At 44.4% G+C, this 20,420-nt stretch overlaps 2 protein-coding genes across 3 annotated transcripts in view; one reads left to right on the forward strand and one right to left on the reverse strand.

Annotated features, from left to right (window-relative positions):
• Positions 1-478, reverse strand: part of SLC33A1 (solute carrier family 33 member 1) — a 40,364-nt gene extending 39,886 nt beyond the window's left edge. Inside the window, exon 1 of the mRNA XM_089663993.1 lies at positions 371-478. The gene's annotated coding sequence lies outside the window, so the exon portion shown is untranslated. The remainder of the gene's footprint in view (positions 1-370) is intronic.
• Positions 479-780: 302 nt separating this feature from the next.
• On the forward strand, positions 781-19,281 carry LOC149434188 (GMP synthase [glutamine-hydrolyzing]-like). 2 transcript variants are annotated; one of them, XM_089663988.1, is made up of 4 exons: positions 781-939; positions 13,579-13,661; positions 17,552-17,733; positions 19,005-19,281. In XM_089663988.1, the coding sequence occupies exons 2-4, from the start codon at positions 13,605-13,607 to the stop codon at positions 19,153-19,155; spliced, it is 390 nt and encodes a 129-aa protein (XP_089520114.1). In that variant the 5' UTR covers positions 781-939; positions 13,579-13,604; the 3' UTR covers positions 19,156-19,281. The 2 variants fall into 2 exon arrangements, with proteins under 2 accessions (XP_089520114.1, XP_089520115.1); XM_089663989.1 differs by lacking the exon at positions 13,579-13,661 and having other exon boundaries at positions 783-939; positions 19,005-19,170.
• The last annotated feature ends 1,139 nt before the right edge of the window (positions 19,282-20,420 follow it).

The raw sequence follows: 20,420 nt of genomic DNA on the forward strand, positions 1-20,420 counted from the left end.
AAATGAAAGTGAATAACTTCACACCACGTTCACTCTATGGACTGCTTAAGTGTGTGCTGACAAGAAGCATTAGTACTGTAAATCATGACTTGCTATTGAGATGTGATGAGCCCTGAGGCCTCCAGCCCCTGGAATGGTGAGGTCAGTGACAGTGTGGGATCAGACAGAGGAGGACTCTGCTCTATAGATCGGGGTGAGGAGGTGATCCCTCCATCCTGGTGATCAGAGCAGGTACAGGAGTATGTGTGATATCAATGTGTTCTATGTAGAGAAAACTTCTGCCATGACACCTACTGCCCTATGACATGACTTCAAAGCGGCAGACAAAGGGAGAAGTAGAGAAAGTGAACTCCCCAGCATTGCCTCTTACCTCTCTCAGTGACAGCTCAGCACTCCCATCTTTTGCCGGCCATCCTTACAACCATTGTCCGTCCTAGAACTCTTTCCTCGTCCTGTGACTACTCCGGAACCAATGTTCTATACGTTTGTTGACGAGGGAGTTATTTGGCAGGGGACTTCTTGTTTAAGGAATGCGTGCTACGCTACTAAACGCGCTTGACGACACATCCAGTATGGGCAAAATGCCCATTCACGCATTGTTGCTCGCTTTTGTCATTAGTGCTACTCTGACTAAAGTGTTGTATGGGTGTAATTTGCTATTGGGGTCAGTAGACTCTTCCATTCCACCTCTACCATAGGGTTTATTAGAAGAGACTGTGTAGTCATTCCCAAAAGTAAGATGGCGGCTTGAACGTCAACAACCCAGGCTGGCGCTTGAGGGCTCCACCTGGCGGCGCCTAAGCGAGAGTAGGCGGGGAGACTGCGGAGCGCACACTCGTTGCCACCATTCTATCTGGAGCCGCGCTCTCACACTGCTATCCTCACCACCAGCCGCTCAGTTCGCGGCCACCCATGGCTCTGTGTAATGGAGAATCCAAGGTCAGTGCGTGGACTGGGGAGGAAGGCCGGCTCGGAGCGGAGGGTCAGGGCAGCCCAAGGCGAGGCCTGTATGATGGAGACAATCCAGGGGGAGAGGGATGGGGACACCGCGGAGACCCCTCGTTCTGACTACGCCCCTCACAGGGGGATACAGCGCCCTCTTTATGTTCTTTTCCTCCATTGTACACAGAGGGCTCCTCACAGCCATCCTTATACCGAACATAGAGCCTTTTCCCACAGGACCCCACTGCTCCCCTCTGTTTACATGTGACGTCATGGGGGTGCTCCTCCTGGTGGATTGGGGGGCACACTGCACCTCTCTCTGAGTGTGCGGGCTTCATTGACACACGTGGGGAGCACATGGGAGCAACACACAGCACTGACACAGAACACTGTGCATCATACAGTACTGACGCACATCACAGCACTTACACAGGACACTGTGCATCACACCACAGGACACTGTGCATCACACCACAGCACTGACACAGGACACTGCATCACACCACAGGACACTGCATCACACCACAGGACACTGTGCATCACACCACAGGACACTGTGCATCACACCACAGGACACTGTGCATCACACCACAGGACACTGTGCATCACACCACAGCACTGACACAGGACACTGTGCATCACACCACAGGACACTGTGCATCACACCACAGCACTGACACAGGACACTGTGCATCACACCACTGACAGGGGACACTGTGCATCATACAGCACTGACACAGGACACTGTGCATCACACCACTGACAGGGGACACTGTGCATCATACAGCACTGACGCATATCACAACACACAGCACTGACACAGGACACTGTGCATCACACCACTGACGGGACACTGTGCATCATACAGCACTGACACAGGACACTGTGCATCACACCACTGACAGGGGACACTGTGCATCATACAGCACTGACGCATATCACAACACACAGCACTGACATAGGCCACTGTGTGCATCACACAGCACTGACACTGTACACCTATCACAACACGCAGCACTGACAGTGTATACATCAGATCACATCACACACAATAGGAAAACATGCAGGGTAATGATCCAGTGTAGATCTCCTTCCCTCCTAGGACATGGAGGGGGCAGATTATAAACATAAGATCCACATGTGTGCAGCTCTCCTTGTAAAACATGTAGGGAGCACATGAGAGCAGCACTAACACAGGATACAGTGTACATCACCTCTGACCATACCATATCCCATAGCACTGACCCTGTACACATCACCTCTCATCTCCTAAAATGGGGAAATGTACAGGCTGATGAGTCAGTATGGATCTTCTTCCCTCCCGGGACATATGAAAGTCAAATCGAACAAAATATATTGTTACTATGTTTGCATTTGGGAAATGGGAGGATATGATCTGATATGGTCTGATCTTTGGCCTCATGGGTCCAAGGATCTGCCAGCATTTGTCTCACACACACTAAGGCTGGCCATACATTATACAGTTTTCTAATTCAATTTCATTTAAATTTACCATCAACTATGAAGTGCAAGAGCCCGCCTGACTACATACAAATTGATAGTGTTTAGGTTTGTCCTCTTATATGGTTTTGGTAAATCTAAAGGAAAATTGTATAATGTATGGCCAGCCTAAGACCCTCCATACACACAACCAAAAAGGAATCCATTAAGTCTGGAGCAGCTTTGCATGGCAGCCAGTCAGGCCAACTTTTGTTTTTAAGTAATAGTAAAAATAAATAATATATATGAATATTTTTACACACAACACCTTTTGGCCTGCCCACGCTCTCTTCTTACATAAAGTTTGGCTGACAGCAGCAGGATCCAATGGCTCTCAATGCTATCATTGTCTCCCGTGAGACTAGGAAGTGAGAGGTCAGGGGATTGGGGGGGGGGGGGGGGCTTAGATAGTGGGGCATTTTTTACCTTTAATGCAGGAAAAGCATTAAGCTGAAAAACAATTTGAGGTTAGAGCCACTTTAAAGCAGGCCTAAACCTTCTACTATACTCACCTCCACCTTCCAGCTATGTAGCAGTTACACCCCCTCGCCAGCTGCTGTCATCTTTTCCTGACTGTTTTTTTTTTGGCTGGTGGGGAATGATGTCATCCCATGCATGCGCACAGGAACTAGTCATTCCACCAAAGACAAAATATGCTGGCTGAGTTGTGCATGCGTCTCCGTGTACATTCGAAGAGACATAGCATGCCTCTTCAATAAAAAGCTGCCTGTTTGCAGTTTTACAAAATTTAGGTTAAAGCTGGCAATCATAAATGGATTGAAATTCAGCTGGTACAGCAGGGACTAGATGAATTCAACCCATCTAAAGCTGGTCCCATTTGTGAGACTTCAATCTAATGATCGACTTTTCATGGACGGGAACAGCTATAAATGGATCAAAATTCAGCAAGTCCCTGCCGAACCAATCGACTTTTTATGAACCGATTTGTTGAGAAATTTTGCTTTGATCTGTGCTGGCTGCCACTCAGCTGCAGCACTGAAGTGCTTATTCTGATGGAGGAATCCATCTGTTAGAATGCAACGACACAGCGGGAGGATTCTTGTATCCACCTTAAATGTGTGGATCAGGGAATTGGTTCAGTTTTTTTTAATTCAACCCACTGGTTGAGCACAAAAAAAAGGAAGCCATGTATGGCCAGCTTTAGTTGCACTTTAACTGAAGATAGAAAGCTGATTGGTTATTATGTTTGTTTTTTTAAATTCCTCCCCTAGTCTTTTCTCATTCGGCCCTGGGACCAAACAGCATGGATGGTGGACTCTCCTCTGCTGGCATTGTGTCCAGGCAGCTGCAGCAGCCACTACTGTTAGAATACCTGAATGGTGATTGCATCTCGTAGGATACAGTCTCTGTTTGGCCAAGAATTTTCAACTTTTCAGTTTTTCAGATCAAATTTTGTTGATCCTGGTGGGGCCGAGAGTAAGCCAAAATCCAAGCCATGTATGGCCAGCATTAATTATTTTGTCTTCCTATACTCTTTCCCCCCCCCCAGTCATCTTCCAGGAGAGAGAGAGGCCCCTCCCACCTAGACAGGAAACACATGATCCACATTTTATGAAAAGACCTTACCCCCATCAGTCCTTCAGTTTGTGTTTCTACTTGTCATACAGGAACACAACCTTGTATTGTTTTTCTACCAGGTAGTCATACTAGTTGGCGTGGGCCTTCCAGGCAGAAACAAGAGAAATCGTTTGAACCCTCATCCTCACTGAGCAGCATGGATAGAGAAATCTCCTCTGCTGGAGCTTTTGTAGTCTGACTGCTGACACCACTCACTGCTGCCAGTATACCCAAACAGTAGTTTTTAATGTATAGAGTAAGCACACCACGTAGCTAAACTTCTTTAGCAATAAGCTTGTATTAGACATAAACAGTACATACAATCACACAGCAGGTACAGACAACCAAGTATGTCATCTAATATCAAAGATAATAGAACAAAGATGTACACTCCACGGCTGAATCACAACAGAGAACATGCATGCATACAGGTACAATAAGCTACACTTGTATAGGAGCTGATGTTCAGAAATACAGTACCCAGAATAGAGTAATGAAAAGAAAAGCTGAGCCAGGTCCTGGTGAAAAGAGAGGAGGAAAAATAAACAACATTCTGGGGATGTAAAAACCCCCTTTCTCAAGACCCTCCTACCACCTAGGTTGCATTATGGTGTAATTAATCGTGGTGTGCACACCTTTATTGCTAATTATAAGTATACCTTAACAATGGCTGAATCTGATTGGATGTAGTCATTGTAAAAAAAAAAAAAAAAAAAAATTCCAGGCTCCTTTGTTGAGTCAGGTGGTGCGGACTGGGCCACCTACAGAATGAATTTAGTTCAACTAAAATCCAGTGTTTGGCCAGCTTTAGACTTGCATTACTAACCTTTGTTATTAATTAGCAAATATATACTGTACATGGGACATCTATAATTACTAGCGGTGCACTGAAATGCAAATTCTGGACTGAAACCCAAGCTGAAAATTCAGGATGCATTTGGCCGCAAACTGAAACAGACAGTTTTTAAAAAAATATATTTTATATATTTGTTTTATGTTTGACTTTTTAATATCCTGAAATTAAATGAATATGAATTTAAAAAGTACAACCAAGTAATGTAAAATAACTTTTATTGAAAGTAACACACAAAAAATTGGACAGAAAATAAAATGGAATGTATATAAAATTAAAAAACTTAAAGGAGAAGTACAGCAAAAGCTCTTTTGGCTGTACTTTGGATCACAGGAGTGCAGTTCGTTCTGCACCCTTTTTCAGCTGACAGCGGCTGACTCAGCAGGGCCAGACTGGGGAAAGATCCAGACTCTCAACTTTTTGGCTGACATAAGACACACATGCAGCACTGTTATCAATACATCCTTAAATTGTGTATGTTAAGTGTAAGTAACCTGAATTTAACCTGGTATCATAGTGTGAGAGGAAAACGCCGTACAAGGAGCCAATCAGATCATGTGCTTGCAATAACTATGCTAACAGAAGGAGAAAAGCGAATGACAGAGAGATCTGTGATTGATTCTCTTTTCACTGTTCATTCACAGGCTTTGGGGGGGGTTGTCCAGAACAACCTGGGCTCAAAGGAAGTGGTTGAATGATGCTTGCCATCAGAGGGGGGCATCCAGCAGCAGGAAAAGGAACAGTGGAGGAAGGCTTTACCTTGAAGCGGAATATTGCAGCTGAAGCTGGTTTTATTTTATTTTTTAATGGGCCATTCATTTTTATTTTGCTACTTTTGTCTGGAATTCCGATTTAAAAACATGAACACATACATATTTACATCCAGCTGATCTTTTACACTATTTGAATAACCTTTAGAAGACAATACTTTTTTTTCCCTTGAGAAGGGGTTATATTGATTGCTGGGTCACTGTGCTCTTTCTGCAGTTTGAGCACATCTGATAAACAGAGCAAAGGTTAAATGGGGACTCCAGGTCCTTATCTTTGAAACACAACACAGGACCACACCAAGGCAGACAGCTCTGAACAGATGTGATCATCAGAGAGGGCAAGATTCAGACCATGTCATAAACATCTTGTATGTAATTGACATTTGAGGACATTGAATAATATGTGTGAAAATAAAACCCAAATCAATCACTGACCTAAGAATAAAAACATAATACTCTGTGTTATGTTAAAAAAAATATATATACAGTCATGGCCGAAATTGTTGGCACCCTTGATATTTTTCCTGAAAATCAAGTATTTCACACAAAAAAGGTATTGCATTAACACATGTTTTGCTATACACATGTTTATTCCCTTTGTATGTATTGGAACAAATATAAAACAGAGGCAGAAAAGCAAATATGACATAATGTCACACAAAACCCCAAAAATGGGCTGGACAAAAGTATTGGCACCCTTAACTTAATATTTGGTTGCACACCCTTTGGAAAACATAACTGAAATCAGTCGCTTCCTATAACCATCAATAAGCTTCTGACACCTCTCACCCGGAATTTTGGACCACTCTTCCTTTGCAAACAGCTCCAGGTCTCTCTTATTGGAAGGACACCTTTTCCCAACAGCAATTTTAAGATCTCTCCACAGGTGTTCAATGGGATTTAGATCTGGGCTCATTGCTGGCCACTTCAGAACTCTCCAGCGCTTCTTTGCCATCCATTTCTGAGTGCTTTTTGACGTATGTTTGGGGTCATTGTCCTGCTGGAAGACCCAGGATCTTGGACGCAAACCCAGCTTTCTGACACTGGGCCCTACAGTGCGACCCAAAATCCTTTGGTAATCCTCAGATTTCATGATGCCTTGCACACAGTCAAGGCACCCAGTGCCAGAGGCAGCAAAACAACCCCAAAACATCATTGAACCTCCACCATATTTTACCGTAGGTACTGTGTTTTGTTCTTTGTAGGCCTCATTCCGTTTTCGGTAAACAGTAGAATGATGTGCTTTACCGAAAAGCTCTATCTTGGTCTCATCTGTCCACAAGACGTTTTCCCAGAAGGCTTTTGGCTTACTCAAGTACATTTTGGCAAACTGTAGTCTTGCTTTTTTATGTCTCTGTGTCAGCAGTGGGGTCCTCCTGGGTCTCCTGCCATAGCGTTTCATTTCATTTAAATGTCGACGGATAGTTCGCGCTGACACTGATGCTCCCTGAGCCTGCAGGACAGCTTGAATGTCTTTGGAACATGTTTGGGGCTGCTTATCCACCATCCGGACTATTCTGCGTTGCAATCTTTCATCAATTTTCCTCATCCGTCCACGACCAGGGAGATTAGCTACAGTGCCATGGGTTGCAAACTTCTTGATAATGTTGCGCACTGTGGACAAAGGCAAATCTAGTTCTCTGGAGATGGACTTGTAACCTTGAGATTGTTGATATTTTGCCACAATTTTGGTTCTCAGGTCCTCAGACAGTTCTCGTCTCCTCTTTCTGTTGTCCATGCTTAGTGTGGCACAGACAGACACACAATGCAAAGGTTAAGTGAACGTCTCTCCTTTTTATCTGCTTTCAGGTGTGATTTCTATATTGCCCACACCTGTTACTTGCCCCAGGTGAGTTTACAGGAGCATCACATGCTTGTAACATTCTTATTTATCCGCAGTTGTGAAAGGGTGCCAATACTTTTGTCCAGCCCATTTTTGGAGGTTTGTGTGACATTATGTCGAATTTGCTTTCTTTCCTCCCTTTTTTTGTTTTGTCCCAATACACACAAAGGGAATAAACATGTGTATAGCAAAACATGTGTTAATGCAATACGTTTCGTGAGAAATACATGATTTTCAGGAAAAATATCAAGGGTGCCAACAATTTCGGCCATGACTGTATTTGTAAATTTTATTATCTTTTCATGTAACAACATTGAAGAAATGACACTTTGCTACAATGTAAAGTAGTGAGTGTACAGCTTGTATAACAGGGTAAATTTGCTGTTCCCTCAAAATAACTCAACACACAGCTATTAATGTCTAAACCACTGGCAACAAAAATGAGTACACCCCTAAGTGAAAATGTCCAAATTGGGCCCAAAGTATAAATATTTTGTGTGGCCACCATTATTTTTCAGCACTGCCTAACCCTCTTGGGCATGGAGTACACCAGAGCTTCACAGGTTGCCACTGGAGTCCTCCTCCATGACGACATCACGGAGCTGGTGGATCTTAGAGACTTTGCATTCCTCCACCTTCCGTTTGAGGATGCCCCACAGATGCTCAATAAGGTTTAGGTCTGGAGAAATGCTTGGCCAGTCCATCACCTTTACCCTCAGCTTCTTTAGCAAGACAATGGTCATTTTGGAGGTGTGTTTGGGGTCGTTATGTTGGAATACTGCTCTGCGACGCATTCATGGTTCTCTCAATGAACTGTAGCTCCCCAGTGCCAGCAGCACTCATGCAGCCCCAGACCATGACACTCCCACCACAATGCTTGACTGTAGGCAAGACACACTTGTCTTTGTATGCCTCACCTGGTTGCCGCCACACACGCTTGACATCATCTAAACCAAATAAGTTTATTGTGGTCTCATCAGACCACAGGACATGGTTTCAGTAATCCATGTCCTTAGTCTGCTTGTCTTCAGCAAACTGCAGGCTTTTCCTCAGTGTTGTCACATTAAAAGACATATAAAATATTTACGAAAATGTGAGGAGTGTACTCACTTCTGTGAGATACTGTGTTTGTGTGTGTGTGTATATTCAAGGTTTTCATTTTTCATTTTTTAAAACTGCTCATTACTACTACTTCAGTCTGTGTGTAAAAAATCTAAAACTTGCACTACTACTGCAAGATCCTTTTTAAAGACTAACTCCACCTTCAGGGTCATAAACCCCCAAGTTTGTGGGGGTTCCTCTCACTTGTGAATGAATAAAGCTCACTTGTAGTACATTGATACTTCCTCCAGCTCTTCAACCAAAAGTTTTACTTTGTTACAGGTGGTAGGCTGGAGAATGAGTCAGCAGGAGCTTGGCCTTGTACCTGCAATCCAGTCACAGGACTCCTGTGGGAAAAAAATAGTTTCTCTTACATTCATTGACTGACACAGCCTTCTTTTCTTTAGTCATGACCAAACGGTTTTATAGCCCCACCTACAGGAGTAGAATACTAGGCAGAAAAAAAAAAAAGCTTTGCACCTCCTATGGTCAATCCTCTCTGGGATATAAAAACCCCCTCTCTGCTGTAAGACTCCAGTCATGCTGCCTAGTGTCTCAAGAGTATGGACGTGTTTTTTTTTCTATGCTGGGACTTGTGGTCGTATAGCTTTTTTTAAAATGTTTTTTTTTTCTGGGAATCTTTTTCCAGCAGAGATCCTCCATCAACAGTCGGGCTGGGCGGGGTTAATTTAGGCCAACAGCCCCCCACTTCGGTGGAGAGGATGATCTGTCATGGGAGCATTACCTGCACGTTCCAGCTGGATTGGGAAGTAGAACTGCCTCTCCACCTCCAACTCTGGATGTGGTGTGGTACATGGGTACTCCCTGGAGTGAACGGGCCTGCGGGTTCTTGCAAGGGCTCCTGTGCCCCTTTCCTATACTTGCTCCCCCCCACACACACAGACATGGGGCATTGGGTGCAGTATGCTGGGGCATTTCTCTGAGGCCATGAATAGTGTTGCAGGGGTTGGGTAATCCTCCCTGGGCTCCCTTTGGAAGCGAGTGGCCCCGTGGTCTCTGCCAGAGGAGATCCATTAGGGGCCTTGAAGTGTGTGTGTGGTTCCTTTCAACTCCCTGGGTCAGGTGGACTAGAGATTATGGTGACCTGAAGAGCACCTGGGGCTGTGTTTCAGCTGCCGCTTGCTGTGGTGGGAGAAGGAGGGTTCTGGATCCTCCTGCGCACCTTGTGTTTCAGCGCCTTTGTCGGCGCTGGGGGGTGGTGCGCAACTGCTGTTGCTCCAGTAGCTTGGCGCCGCCATTTTTAACAGTAGAATGCTTTCCCTTCCCAGGGACTGAACAGGCGGTTGTCAGCTGCGACTACTGCCTAGAAGCATCATTATGACCTTCAGAGCGCAGATCTAATCTCAGATGGCTCTGCTCACTCTACGTGCAAAATGCACTATTATTTTAGCTTTAGGTGCTTGGAGTTCTTTTCTCTGGTGCCCCCATTCCTGTGGGCTGCGCCGTGCTGATGATGAACAGGGTGGTGACCCTTCTTCGTGGCAGTGGGCTGACACCCTCTCAGTGGCACTTGGGTCTGGCCTTTGTAGCCACACATGGCTTGGGTTTGTGGTACCAACTGTATTCTATCCAGGTGCTGTTTCATGGGCTCCTGCTAAAGGGGAAGCTGCTACATTCCATGTATGAGGCCTTCCTTGCAACGCCTGAGCCTGTGGCCCTCTTTGAGTGTTCTCTGTCAATGGCTTCCTTAGAGGGGCCTCAGCTGGCAGCTTCCCTTGCAGGGCTTCAGCAGGTGGCTTCCTTTTGTGGGACCTTAGTCTGCAGCCTCCTTTTGGGGTCATCATTTGGTGGCCTCCTCTGGGTGGCCTCAACCAATGACCTCCTTGGCAATGACCGTGGCCAGTGGGTCTCCCTCTGAGCCCACAGACAGACACTCCTTGGCGTGCAGGCTTGTCCACCCTTGTTTGCCAAGGGGATGTTGTCTGTGTGGATTTGTGGACCCTAGGACGTTGCGGCTTTCCATAGTATGAGCCCTGTATTGTGTTATCAGGCCATGCACTGATGCTTTTCCTTCCAGTTAGCCTAGTTCCAACTTTCAAGGCCCCTGTGGTTGCGGGGGGCCAGGTGCTCCTAGATCCATATATCTGACTTTCCTGCATATGAGTCGTCCTACGCATTAGGGTTTTCCCCACTCCACCCGTTTCATGCATAGGAGGTTGTCCTTGCTTTTTCTCGGGCCATGGACCTCCCTTATTCCCGATGAGTCAGTCCGGAAAATGCTTTTTTTCTGGATCGCCAGGGAATATTTGTTCCTGTACCTGGGCCAGACTGGTTTGGAGTGTTTGTTCTGGATCCAAAATCGGACAGGGATTGCCTGATCATAGATCTGAAGGCCCTGAGTTGCTCATGACTGTTCAAAGCTTCAAGCTGGAATCCATTCGTTTGGTGATGGCTTCTCTTTAGCTGCGGATTTTTCTAACCCTGGGGGTTTCTTCAAGGTGCCAGCTCCAGTTCTAGCATTGTTGAGCCTATGGGGATTGCCCTGATTGTTTGTTTGCTTTTTACGTAGCCTGCCTGGTCTCGTTGATGGGACAACATGGAGATCACCCTGTGTTTCCAACAGTATTTCGGGTGGATCCTGAACCTCAGGAAGTTTGTGTTGACCCCATCCAAGTGCTTGGAGTTTCTGGGGCTGATGCTTGATTTAGAGCAGGACAAGGTGTTACTTCTGCCGGACGAACTGCAGAAGCTCTAGTCAGCAGTCAAGCAGCTCTTGGCTTGCTAGCGACCCTCCCTGCATTTTTTTCATGTATGTTTTGGGCCTGATGGTGGCTACCATCGAGGAGGTTCAGTGTGCCCGGTTCATGTGAGAACACTGCGAATGGTAATCCTATCAAAATGGGACCTGTCTTCCGCTGCATTGGACAGTCAAATTCATCTGGAGCAGTCAACAAAGGCTACGGGTAGCTGCGGTCCTCAGCTTTATGGAACAGCAAGTCCTTCTTTACTCTTCGATGGACAATGGTAATGACAGATGCCTGCCTGTTGGGCTTGGGAGGAGTCTGGGGACTGGTCTGGACACTGGCTAACTAGTCTCCGGAGGAAACTCAACTGCCCATCAACGTCCTGGTGCTTCGGGCGATCAGGTTGTCGCTGATACGTTGGTCATATCGCCTTCGGGGTCTGCAGATCCAGTTAGACTACGCCTCCGAGGAGGTGTATATCAATTAGGGGGGGCACAAGAGGTTCAACAGCGCCGATGGAGGCTTCTTACATCTTGAGCTGGACAGAGAGCTTCGTTCTGGCTCTGTCCGCCATACATATTCTGGAGGTTAAAAACTGGAAAGCAGATTCTCAGCTGTCGGATGCTGGATCAGGGTGAGTAGTCCCTGTCCCCGGAGGTGTTCCATTACCTCTGATTTTACTGAGGGATGCCGTACATGGATCTTCTGGCGTGCCACCTCAACAGGAAGGTGCCCTGGTTTGTGACAAGATCATTTTGATTCTCTGGTAGGTGCCACTGATACGTTGGTGGCTCCGTGTAAGCCGTATAATTTCATGTATGCATTTCCACCCTTCTGACTGATTTCTCGTCTGCTACACAGGATAGAGGACAAAAGGATCTCGGTCATTTTGCTGACTCTGGACTGGCCTTGCCGTCCATGGTGCGCTGCTGTGGTGTGGTTGGTGGCAGACGCTCCTTGGTGTGTGATTCTTCAGGAAGATCTTCTATCTCAGGTGCCAGTCTTCCACCCTGTTTTTACTGTCGTGGTCTAGACAATGTTGCTCTTGAGAGCCAGGTTCTTAAAGACGGGTTTGTTTGGCTCTGTTGTTTCCAACTATGTTGTAGACTAGTATGTCTACATCCTGGAAGATTTATCATCTGACTTGGAGAGCTTGTATCATTTGGTGCGAAGCTCTGGGGTTCCATTCTCGCTCATTCTCAGTGGCTCAAGTGTTTTTGGCCTTCCTTCAACATGACGTTGATCCAAAGCTTGCTTTGAGCATGATCAAGAATAAAGTCTCTGCGCTGGCTGCTTTCTTTCGGCGTCCCTTGGCCACACATTCCCAGGTTCGCACCAACATTCAGGGGGTTAGTCATGTGGTTCCCTCGGTGCTCTCTCCGTTGCCATTATATTACTTTAAGTTTGTGCTGTCAGCTCTTCCAAAGCCTCTCTTTAAGAGCAAATGGGATATTCCTTTACTTACACTTTTGCAAAAAGTTGTCTTCCTTGTCGCTAATGCTTCAGCTTGGAAGGTGTCGGTTGGCGGCTTTGTCCTATAAGCTGCCTTACCTGGTTTTACGCAAGGACAAGGTGGTGCTTTGATCTCCCCCCTTTTTTTTTCTCGAAAGGCGGTGCCGGTTTTTCACTTACTTGAGGGCATTGTCTGGGCGAAGATGGGCTTGGCAGCCTCTTCTGCCACTATTTCCCATTGATTTTGACAGGTGATTGTGCAGGAGTGTGCCATTAAAGAGCGGGAACCTCCCTTCCCTGTCCAGCGCTTTCCTCCTGGGTGGTTAGCACCACCTGGGCGTTCCAACATTGAGCATCTGTTTCCCTAGTTGCAAGGTGGCGACGGGTTTGCTGTACACACATTTGCTAAGTACTATAGGTTGATGTGTTGGCATCTTCTGATGCTAGTTTGGCCGTAAAGGTTTGCAAGCAGAGGTTATTCGGGCACTCCTTGGGGTGATTCGGAGTGTTGGCATGTTACCCTGGGTTTATTCTCCATTACTTGGTTTACCCACCCCCCTCAGTCTGGCATTGCTTGGGGACATCCCTGTTTGGTTATGAATAAAGAAGAGCAGGCTGTCCATCAGTGAATGTAAGAGAAAAAGGGATTTTTTTTGTTCACCTTAAAATCCCTTTCTCTGAGTTCATTGACTGACTCCGCACTCACCCCTCTATGGAGTTTCTCCTTGCACTGACTGTAGTCTTATGACAGAGAGGGGGATTTATATCCCAGAGAGGACTGCTCATAGGAGGTGTCAAGTTTTTTTTTTTCTGCCTCTTGTCTTACTCCTGTAGGTGGGGCTATAAAACCCTGTTTGGTCATGAATAAAGAAGAGAAGGCTGTGTCCATCAGTAAACTCAGAGAAAGGGATTTTATGGTGAGTAACGAAAAATCCAGTTTTTCCTTGCCAAAATGTGTTTATTTTATGAAACTGCTGTAGAGGCAAACTTTTTTTTTTTTTTTTTTTTTTTTTTTTTTTCTTCTTTCATTTTGGATAAATTAAGGGAGGGTTATAAATCCTGTCAGTTTGTTTTTTTTTATGTTTTTTTTTTTTTGCCTTCTGTGTCCTATTGGGGAGATTTACCTTCACGTCCTGTCCTATAGCAAAACAGGTAGTGGGAGAAAATCCCTCTGGTCTCCCCAGGTCATCAGAATTGGTGTTTCCAATGGAAGATTTCCCCGCTATTACTTTTCTTGGGACAACCCAAAATTTGGTATTTGGTCTTTTTTTTTTGTTACTTTCAATGATAATGGTAAACAGGGCAAGTAGGGAGGGCGAATTTTCTTCTGACTGGGACACACCGCAATAAAAACCTAATTGGTGTAATACATCTCCACTCTGTCCAAAACTAAAAAAATAAAAGTTTTGCCTTTTTAGTTATACTTTAAAGATGACCTGCACCTTAACTGTCATTTTAACTGCTTGCCCACCGCCCTATAGTAGTACTACTACAGGGCGGCAGGGCTGCGCAAAATCGCGTATATATACGTGATTTGCATTTCCAGTTGGGGGGCATTCACGGGCTGCCCTTGGTGGCTATTGCCCGCTATTGGTGGTTAGGAATGTCAATCACCAGGTCCTGGCCGTCACTCAGTGTAGAGCTGTGAACACAAGTCTCTCCTAGTAAAACAGCACACAGCCCAATAACCCCTTTCTGCCCAGTGTCATCAGTACAGTGTCAGTGCATTTTATTAGCACTGATCACTGTATTAGTGTCACTGGTGATGTCAGTGGCAGTTATTCAGTTCATACCCAGTGTCAGTGCCTGCCACAGTCCTGCTCTAAGTCGCTGATTGCTGCCATTACTAACATAAAAATGTAAACCAATTAATTTACACGTATTGGGATTTTTTTATTAGCAAAGACATGTAGCAGAATACATTTTGGCCTACATTTATGATGAAATTTGATTTTTTTTTTTTTTTTTTTTTTTTTTGGATATGCTTTATAGCAAAAAGTCAAATATGCTTTTTTGGTTTGTTTTTTCAAAATTGTTGGTCTTTTTTTGTTTATAGTGCAAAAAATAAAAACCGCTGAGGTGATCAAATACCACTGAAAGAAAGCTCAATTGGTGGGATAAAAAGGACATAAAGAGTAACGCAGTGCCGTATCACAAAAAATGGCCTGGAGAGGAAGGGGGGTAAATCCTCTGGAGGGCAAGTGGTTAACTAGTTTGCTTGATTCAAGATGGCCCAAACTAACTGCTTTCTATGCTAACAGGTGTGCCCATTGGGTATGCTACATAAACGTTGTGGCCTCAGCTACAAACAGTATACAGCACTGTTTTCAGTTGCAGGATGGGATCTTCTGTCCCACAAAACAAAATAAGTTGTCCTGAGTGCTGCTCAGCCGTTCATGGACAGGTTTGCATTTTATGACTGCAAAGCTTTCTGTTTGGTTTAGATGGATGATGTCATGATCTCTGACTCTCTGATCTCATTCAGAAAATACAAAGCTGCCTATGAATGGCTAAGCAGCACTCAGCCTTTTTTTTAATTTAATGAAGGGAAGCTCCTATCCCACGTCTGGAACACAGTGCTGTAGATGTCACAGTTGCTGTATTGTCTCCTGTTATATTGTAAAGCTCTGAGCAAACTGTTGGCACTATATAAATCCTGTATAATAATAATAATAATATACTGTATGTAGTTGTGTAGGGAAGGGTTAGAACTCCTGTCCAGTTCTGCCATTGTGGCCATAGGGGAATTTTTCTCCCTTCTTGTTAGGTCACAGAGACAAAAATGAACAAAATCTCCAGAGAGGTTACAGGCAGTAATAAAATATAAGAACTAGGGAGCGGTTAGAAATTCTGAAAGATTTTATTGCTCTGCCCCTGTTGGGGAGATCTCTTTACTTCGTTTGTGGTTACCAGGACATGAAGTGAGATGGAATCCCCCAACAAAGACATGATAGGTTGATAAATGTTCTACCCCTTACCCACTGTTACCAGAACCCCAAAAATATACATTTTTGCCGGTGCTGGCTGGACTTGTATTCAAATAAAAGGGTAATTAGGTTTTTTTCTGTTAAGTAAATGACGTGTTATTTTATACAAATAATTGATCCAAGTGATCTGCACTCATTTTTGCCTTGTCTGAGAGTCACATTTGTGAATATGAAAGTCTTGTGATTTTCATCTGTTAGAGGATGTGTGGAGATAATGACATTAGGAGATGTATGCTAGTTTTCATGCTTTCACATGGTTCTTTCTACCTTCATTTGATTGAATGTCAGCACTCTTTCAGTTGCAGATGACAAGTCCTCATTTATCTCTGGTTTTTGGCCTTATTGGTGACCTCATGTGTCTTGTGTTCACATGTCTCCATTTATAAGTGCCTTTATTCTTTCCTTGCTCATCCCTCCCAATGAGTGTAGAAACAAAATCATCTACACCCATTCACCTCATTGGCTGCCGAAATGTGAATAATAGGCTTTCATTTCTTTGGGGAATCTTTTCCACACTATACACTACAGCTGACCGCACTACCAGTCTTACAGCCAATGTAACTTCTTTTGATCAACTATGGACAAGGTAACTGTTAGTCTGCTTTGGTTGTCAATATGAATGCCATAGATAGTAAATTTGACTGTATACTTCAAAGGGGAGTTAGCTAGAAACCGCAAAAAAAATGATATAGGAAGATTTTTTTTTTTTTTTTTTTTATCATTATTATTTTTAAACTTGGGCTAGTTCAAACTATGCTTTTTGTTCTAAATATAAATGCATGTTCGGCAGTCTAAAAGTGTAACTCCTGGATATTGGTCAGTTACGTAGCAGAGGGGGTTGTTAATCAGTTTTAGCTGCTTTTGGTGTTAATGAAATTAACAATAGGTACACTAGATGGGCAACAATGAGATGACCCCCAAAACAGGAATGGTTTTACAGGTGAAGGCCACTGACATTTTTTTCCCTCATCTTTTCTGACTGTTTTTCACTAGTTTTGCATTTGACTAGGGTCATTGTCACTACTGGTAGCATGAGGCGATACCTGGACCCTACAGAGGTTGCACAGGCAGTCCAACTCCTCCAGGATGGCACATCAATATGTGCCATTGCCAGAAAGTTTACTGTGTCTCCCAGCACAGTCTCAAGAGCATGGAGGAGATTCCAGAAGACAGGCAGTTACTCTAGGAGAGCTGGACAGGGCCGTAGAAGGTCCATAACCCATCAGCAGGACCGATATCTTCTCCTTTGTGCAAGGAGCAACAGGATGAGAACTGCCAGAGCCCTCCAAAATGACCTCCAGCAGGCCACTAGTGTGAATGTCTGACCAAACAATTAGAAACCGATTTCATGAGGGTGGCCTGAGGGCCCGATGTCCTCTAGTGGGCCCTGTGCTCACTGCCCGGCACCATAGCGCTCGATTGGCATTTGCCATTGAACACCAGAATTGACAGGTCCGTCACAGGCGCCCTGTGCTTTCCACAGATGAGAGCAGGTTCACCCTGAGCACATGTGACAGATGTGAATGGGTCTGGAGAAGCCGTAGAGAATGTTATGCTGCCTGTAACGTGTGTGTCCGTCCAGTTGCAGAACACTTGTTTTTTTGTTTTAGTTTTTTTTTTTTTTTTTCCTTTTCATTAGCGATATAAAGTAACAGAAACGGTTTCAATCTTACTGTACTGTTTAGCAAGCTTAACAAAGTTTGTGATATTCTCGAAACTACTTTCCACTGCCGGTCTTTGGATTTTCATATATAATATAAATAATACACTTATCCCTACTGTGTGCACAATTTCTATATGTCTATACATTTTATTTTTAGCTGGGCAAAACTGGAACAGACGTTAAAGATGGGCAGCATCACTACGAGGGATCTGTGGTCATTCTAGATGCAGGCGCTCAGTATGGAAAAGTTATCGACCGGCGCATTCGAGAATTCTTTGTGCAATCTGAAATCTATCCATTGGAAACACCAGCATTTGCAATAAGGGAACAAGGGTTCCGGTAAGAGTTCACCTTTTTCTCTGCCTCTTTGCCTTGTACTGATGTTTTGGATTCTTCCTATTAAATTGGATCTGTTCCCATGTCCTTGAATGAGTGTTTGTATTAATATTTCTGGTGGGAAGTGTTTTGTTTTGTTTGTTTTTTTCCTATGGATAGTTTTTATTCTAGGTGATTATTTTAGTCTTGAACATAAACCAGTAGGTGTGTTGTTCAGTATACTGCTGTCAACGCTACTAACATGGAATGTCAGTAGTTTTCTTTATAATTTCTAGTCACTGAACACTTTTTGTATCCATTTCAAAGTAAATCTGACCAACCATTTTTGAGAGGCTGTGTTTATAGTGGATGGTGAATAATTGTTTTTATTCTCTCCTTAAAGCTTCCCTGCTTGCTCCTTTTCCCCCTCATAATTACATTTTTAAATACATTATTTTCATTACATTCCTTATTTGAAACCTAGTGATGACAGCACTGGGTCTCTGTGCTTCTCTATGGTGCAGGCAGATGATGGCTGGAGGAAGGGCCTGGCTGGGTGTCATGCGTAGCTTCCTGAAAACATCACAGTTCCCTGTCTCAGTACTACTCATCATTGCCCTCAACAACGATGCAAGCAATGGGATGGCTTTTGGAAGGAGTTACGCAAATATCCAAATACATGGATGGATGTCAGCCTGGACAATTGGGCATATCTAGGCAGCCTGTATATGCATTCAAATTGCCCTGGGTAACACTCAAGTGTGATGCTGAGCTTCTATGATTGAAAAAATGGCATCCCAGTAAATGAAAGGGGTGGGACAGGCACAGTGGGCTGAACGAAAAAAAACAAACACATTGCTCCATCCACACAAGGCTGTGGATGGAAAAATCCCCCTGAAAGGTCATTGTATTCTGATAGCAGGGCCCTTCTCTGTCAGAATACACCGATTAGTGGCTACACAAATTGGCTGCAAGCCGCTAGTCGACAAACCGTTTCCTCTATACCCGTTTGACAGTAGTTGGATCTAGCTATTGACTTCTGTTGAACAGGGATGGCCATGAGTGGATTGAAATTCGGCTGGATAAAGCTGAATGTTCTCCAGCCAAGAAATGAAGCAGGTTCTGACTTGCTGCAGATTCTAATCGGAGTAAGAATTTTCAGCATAGTAGAGGAGCCTGTACAAGTGTGCAAGAATGAAGGTAAGGCTGGAGTTCTGTTTTAAATGGTTTTTGAGTAGAAGACTATATTCAGTGTTGAAAATGTTAAACCTGTCATTTTACTTGCTATTTTGCAGTGCTATAATAATATCTGGAGGGCCAAATTCTGTATATGCTGAGGATGCACCTTGGTTTGATTCTGCCATATTCACAATTGGAAAGCCAGTGCTTGGAATCTGCTATGGCATGCAGGTATGCAATCAGTACAAAACCAGAATACCTCTGTAGGAAATAAAATAGTTGTAATGTTACATGCCCACCTCCTTTGGTTATCCTCCTTATAGTTAAATGTCATTTCTTTGGCTGTTAGGTAATGTTCTAACTGGTTGACACTTTCTCTTTCTACAACTTGTAAAAACCCTTTTGTCACAGACTCACAATAGAGAAAGACTCATCACGTTCTATTGCTGCTCCGTTCATGCTGCTCAGCAGGAAATTTGATTTGTACACAGCAATACAGAAGTATTAATTAATGTGAGCTATCTAGGGCATTCATATAAGAGGGAAGAAAGATAAAAATGTTTGTAGAAAAGAGATCTCTGGGGTCTGTTGTGCAAATACAATGATTTTCATTAAAAAGGGAGTTGAAGCTTTTATGCACAGCAGAATGCACAGTGTGGTTACTCACAGGTACCAATAATACCTTATGGGAAATTCTCTATAGAGGACAGTGAGCACTGTTCAGAATTATTTCTAATCTGCACATATGTAGCAGCTAAACATTTTTCAAACATTGTATACCAGTGATTTCTTAAAATCATACTGCATTATTTGCTTAATGTTCTGCTCCACCCAAAACTAGTATTTTTGTTTAAGTTTCTTTTAGCCCTCTTAGGCTGCTATTGCTGACTCCTTTAAAATTGCTTGGTGACCCTCCTGCTTTTGTACAGGTGTGTCCAGCCTGTGGCCCGGAAGAATTCAGTATGCGACCCGGGCAATAAATGTCCTTTGCCACCATTGTTTGTGCTGCCTGGAGATGGCTGGGTGGATTTTTTGTTATTATTGCTTCCTGCCACTGACAGTTCTAGTGGTTGGTTGCCCAGCGACCTTAGCAACCAACCACATACTTGCTCCGCCCCAGAGTCAGAGGAGTAAGAAGACGGAACCAGAGTTTGCAGTAGGGACCTGTTGCTGTCAGGCTGTGAGTGAGGGAGCCGGGCAGAGATGGACAGACGGTGCTAAAGCCTGAAGGACATATGACCGGAGGAGGGATGGAAGGGGTGGAGGCTGCCCAATCAGAAGAGGTGGTTGGAGGAAGCTCCTGGAGCAGCAGCTGAGAGGAGACAGACAGAGCTGGAACTTAGGAAGAGGGGGGTGTGGGACAGTGTGGAGTGGGGAAGAGCGTGGTACTGGTGGTGTGTGGCAGGGAGTGAGGATATGGGGACAGGCTGTAGTGGCCCCAGTGGTGGACATCCTCCTCTTCATGTTGTATGTCCTGAGCTGAGGAATGGAAGCCTGCTATGTTGGGATTTGCATTGCCTTAGAGAGAGATT

Source organism: Staurois parvus, unplaced genomic scaffold (assembly GCF_062004578.1).
Source record: "Staurois parvus isolate SC_StPar_1 unplaced genomic scaffold, SC_StPar_1.0 ptg001806l, whole genome shotgun sequence".
Taxonomy (NCBI): domain Eukaryota; kingdom Metazoa; phylum Chordata; class Amphibia; order Anura; family Ranidae; genus Staurois; species Staurois parvus.

Coding starts and splice junctions, on each gene's coding strand:
- LOC149434188 (XM_089663988.1), top strand. CDS start 13,605: ATGAATAAAGAAGAGAAGGCTGTGTCCATCAGTAAACTCAGAGAAAGG. Junction 13,662..17,551: donor TCAGAGAAAGGGATTTTATG/GTGAGTAACGAA, acceptor TTTTATTTTTAG/CTGGGCAAAACTGGAACAGA. Junction 17,734..19,004: donor ATAAGGGAACAAGGGTTCCG/GTAAGAGTTCAC, acceptor GCTATTTTGCAG/TGCTATAATAATATCTGGAG.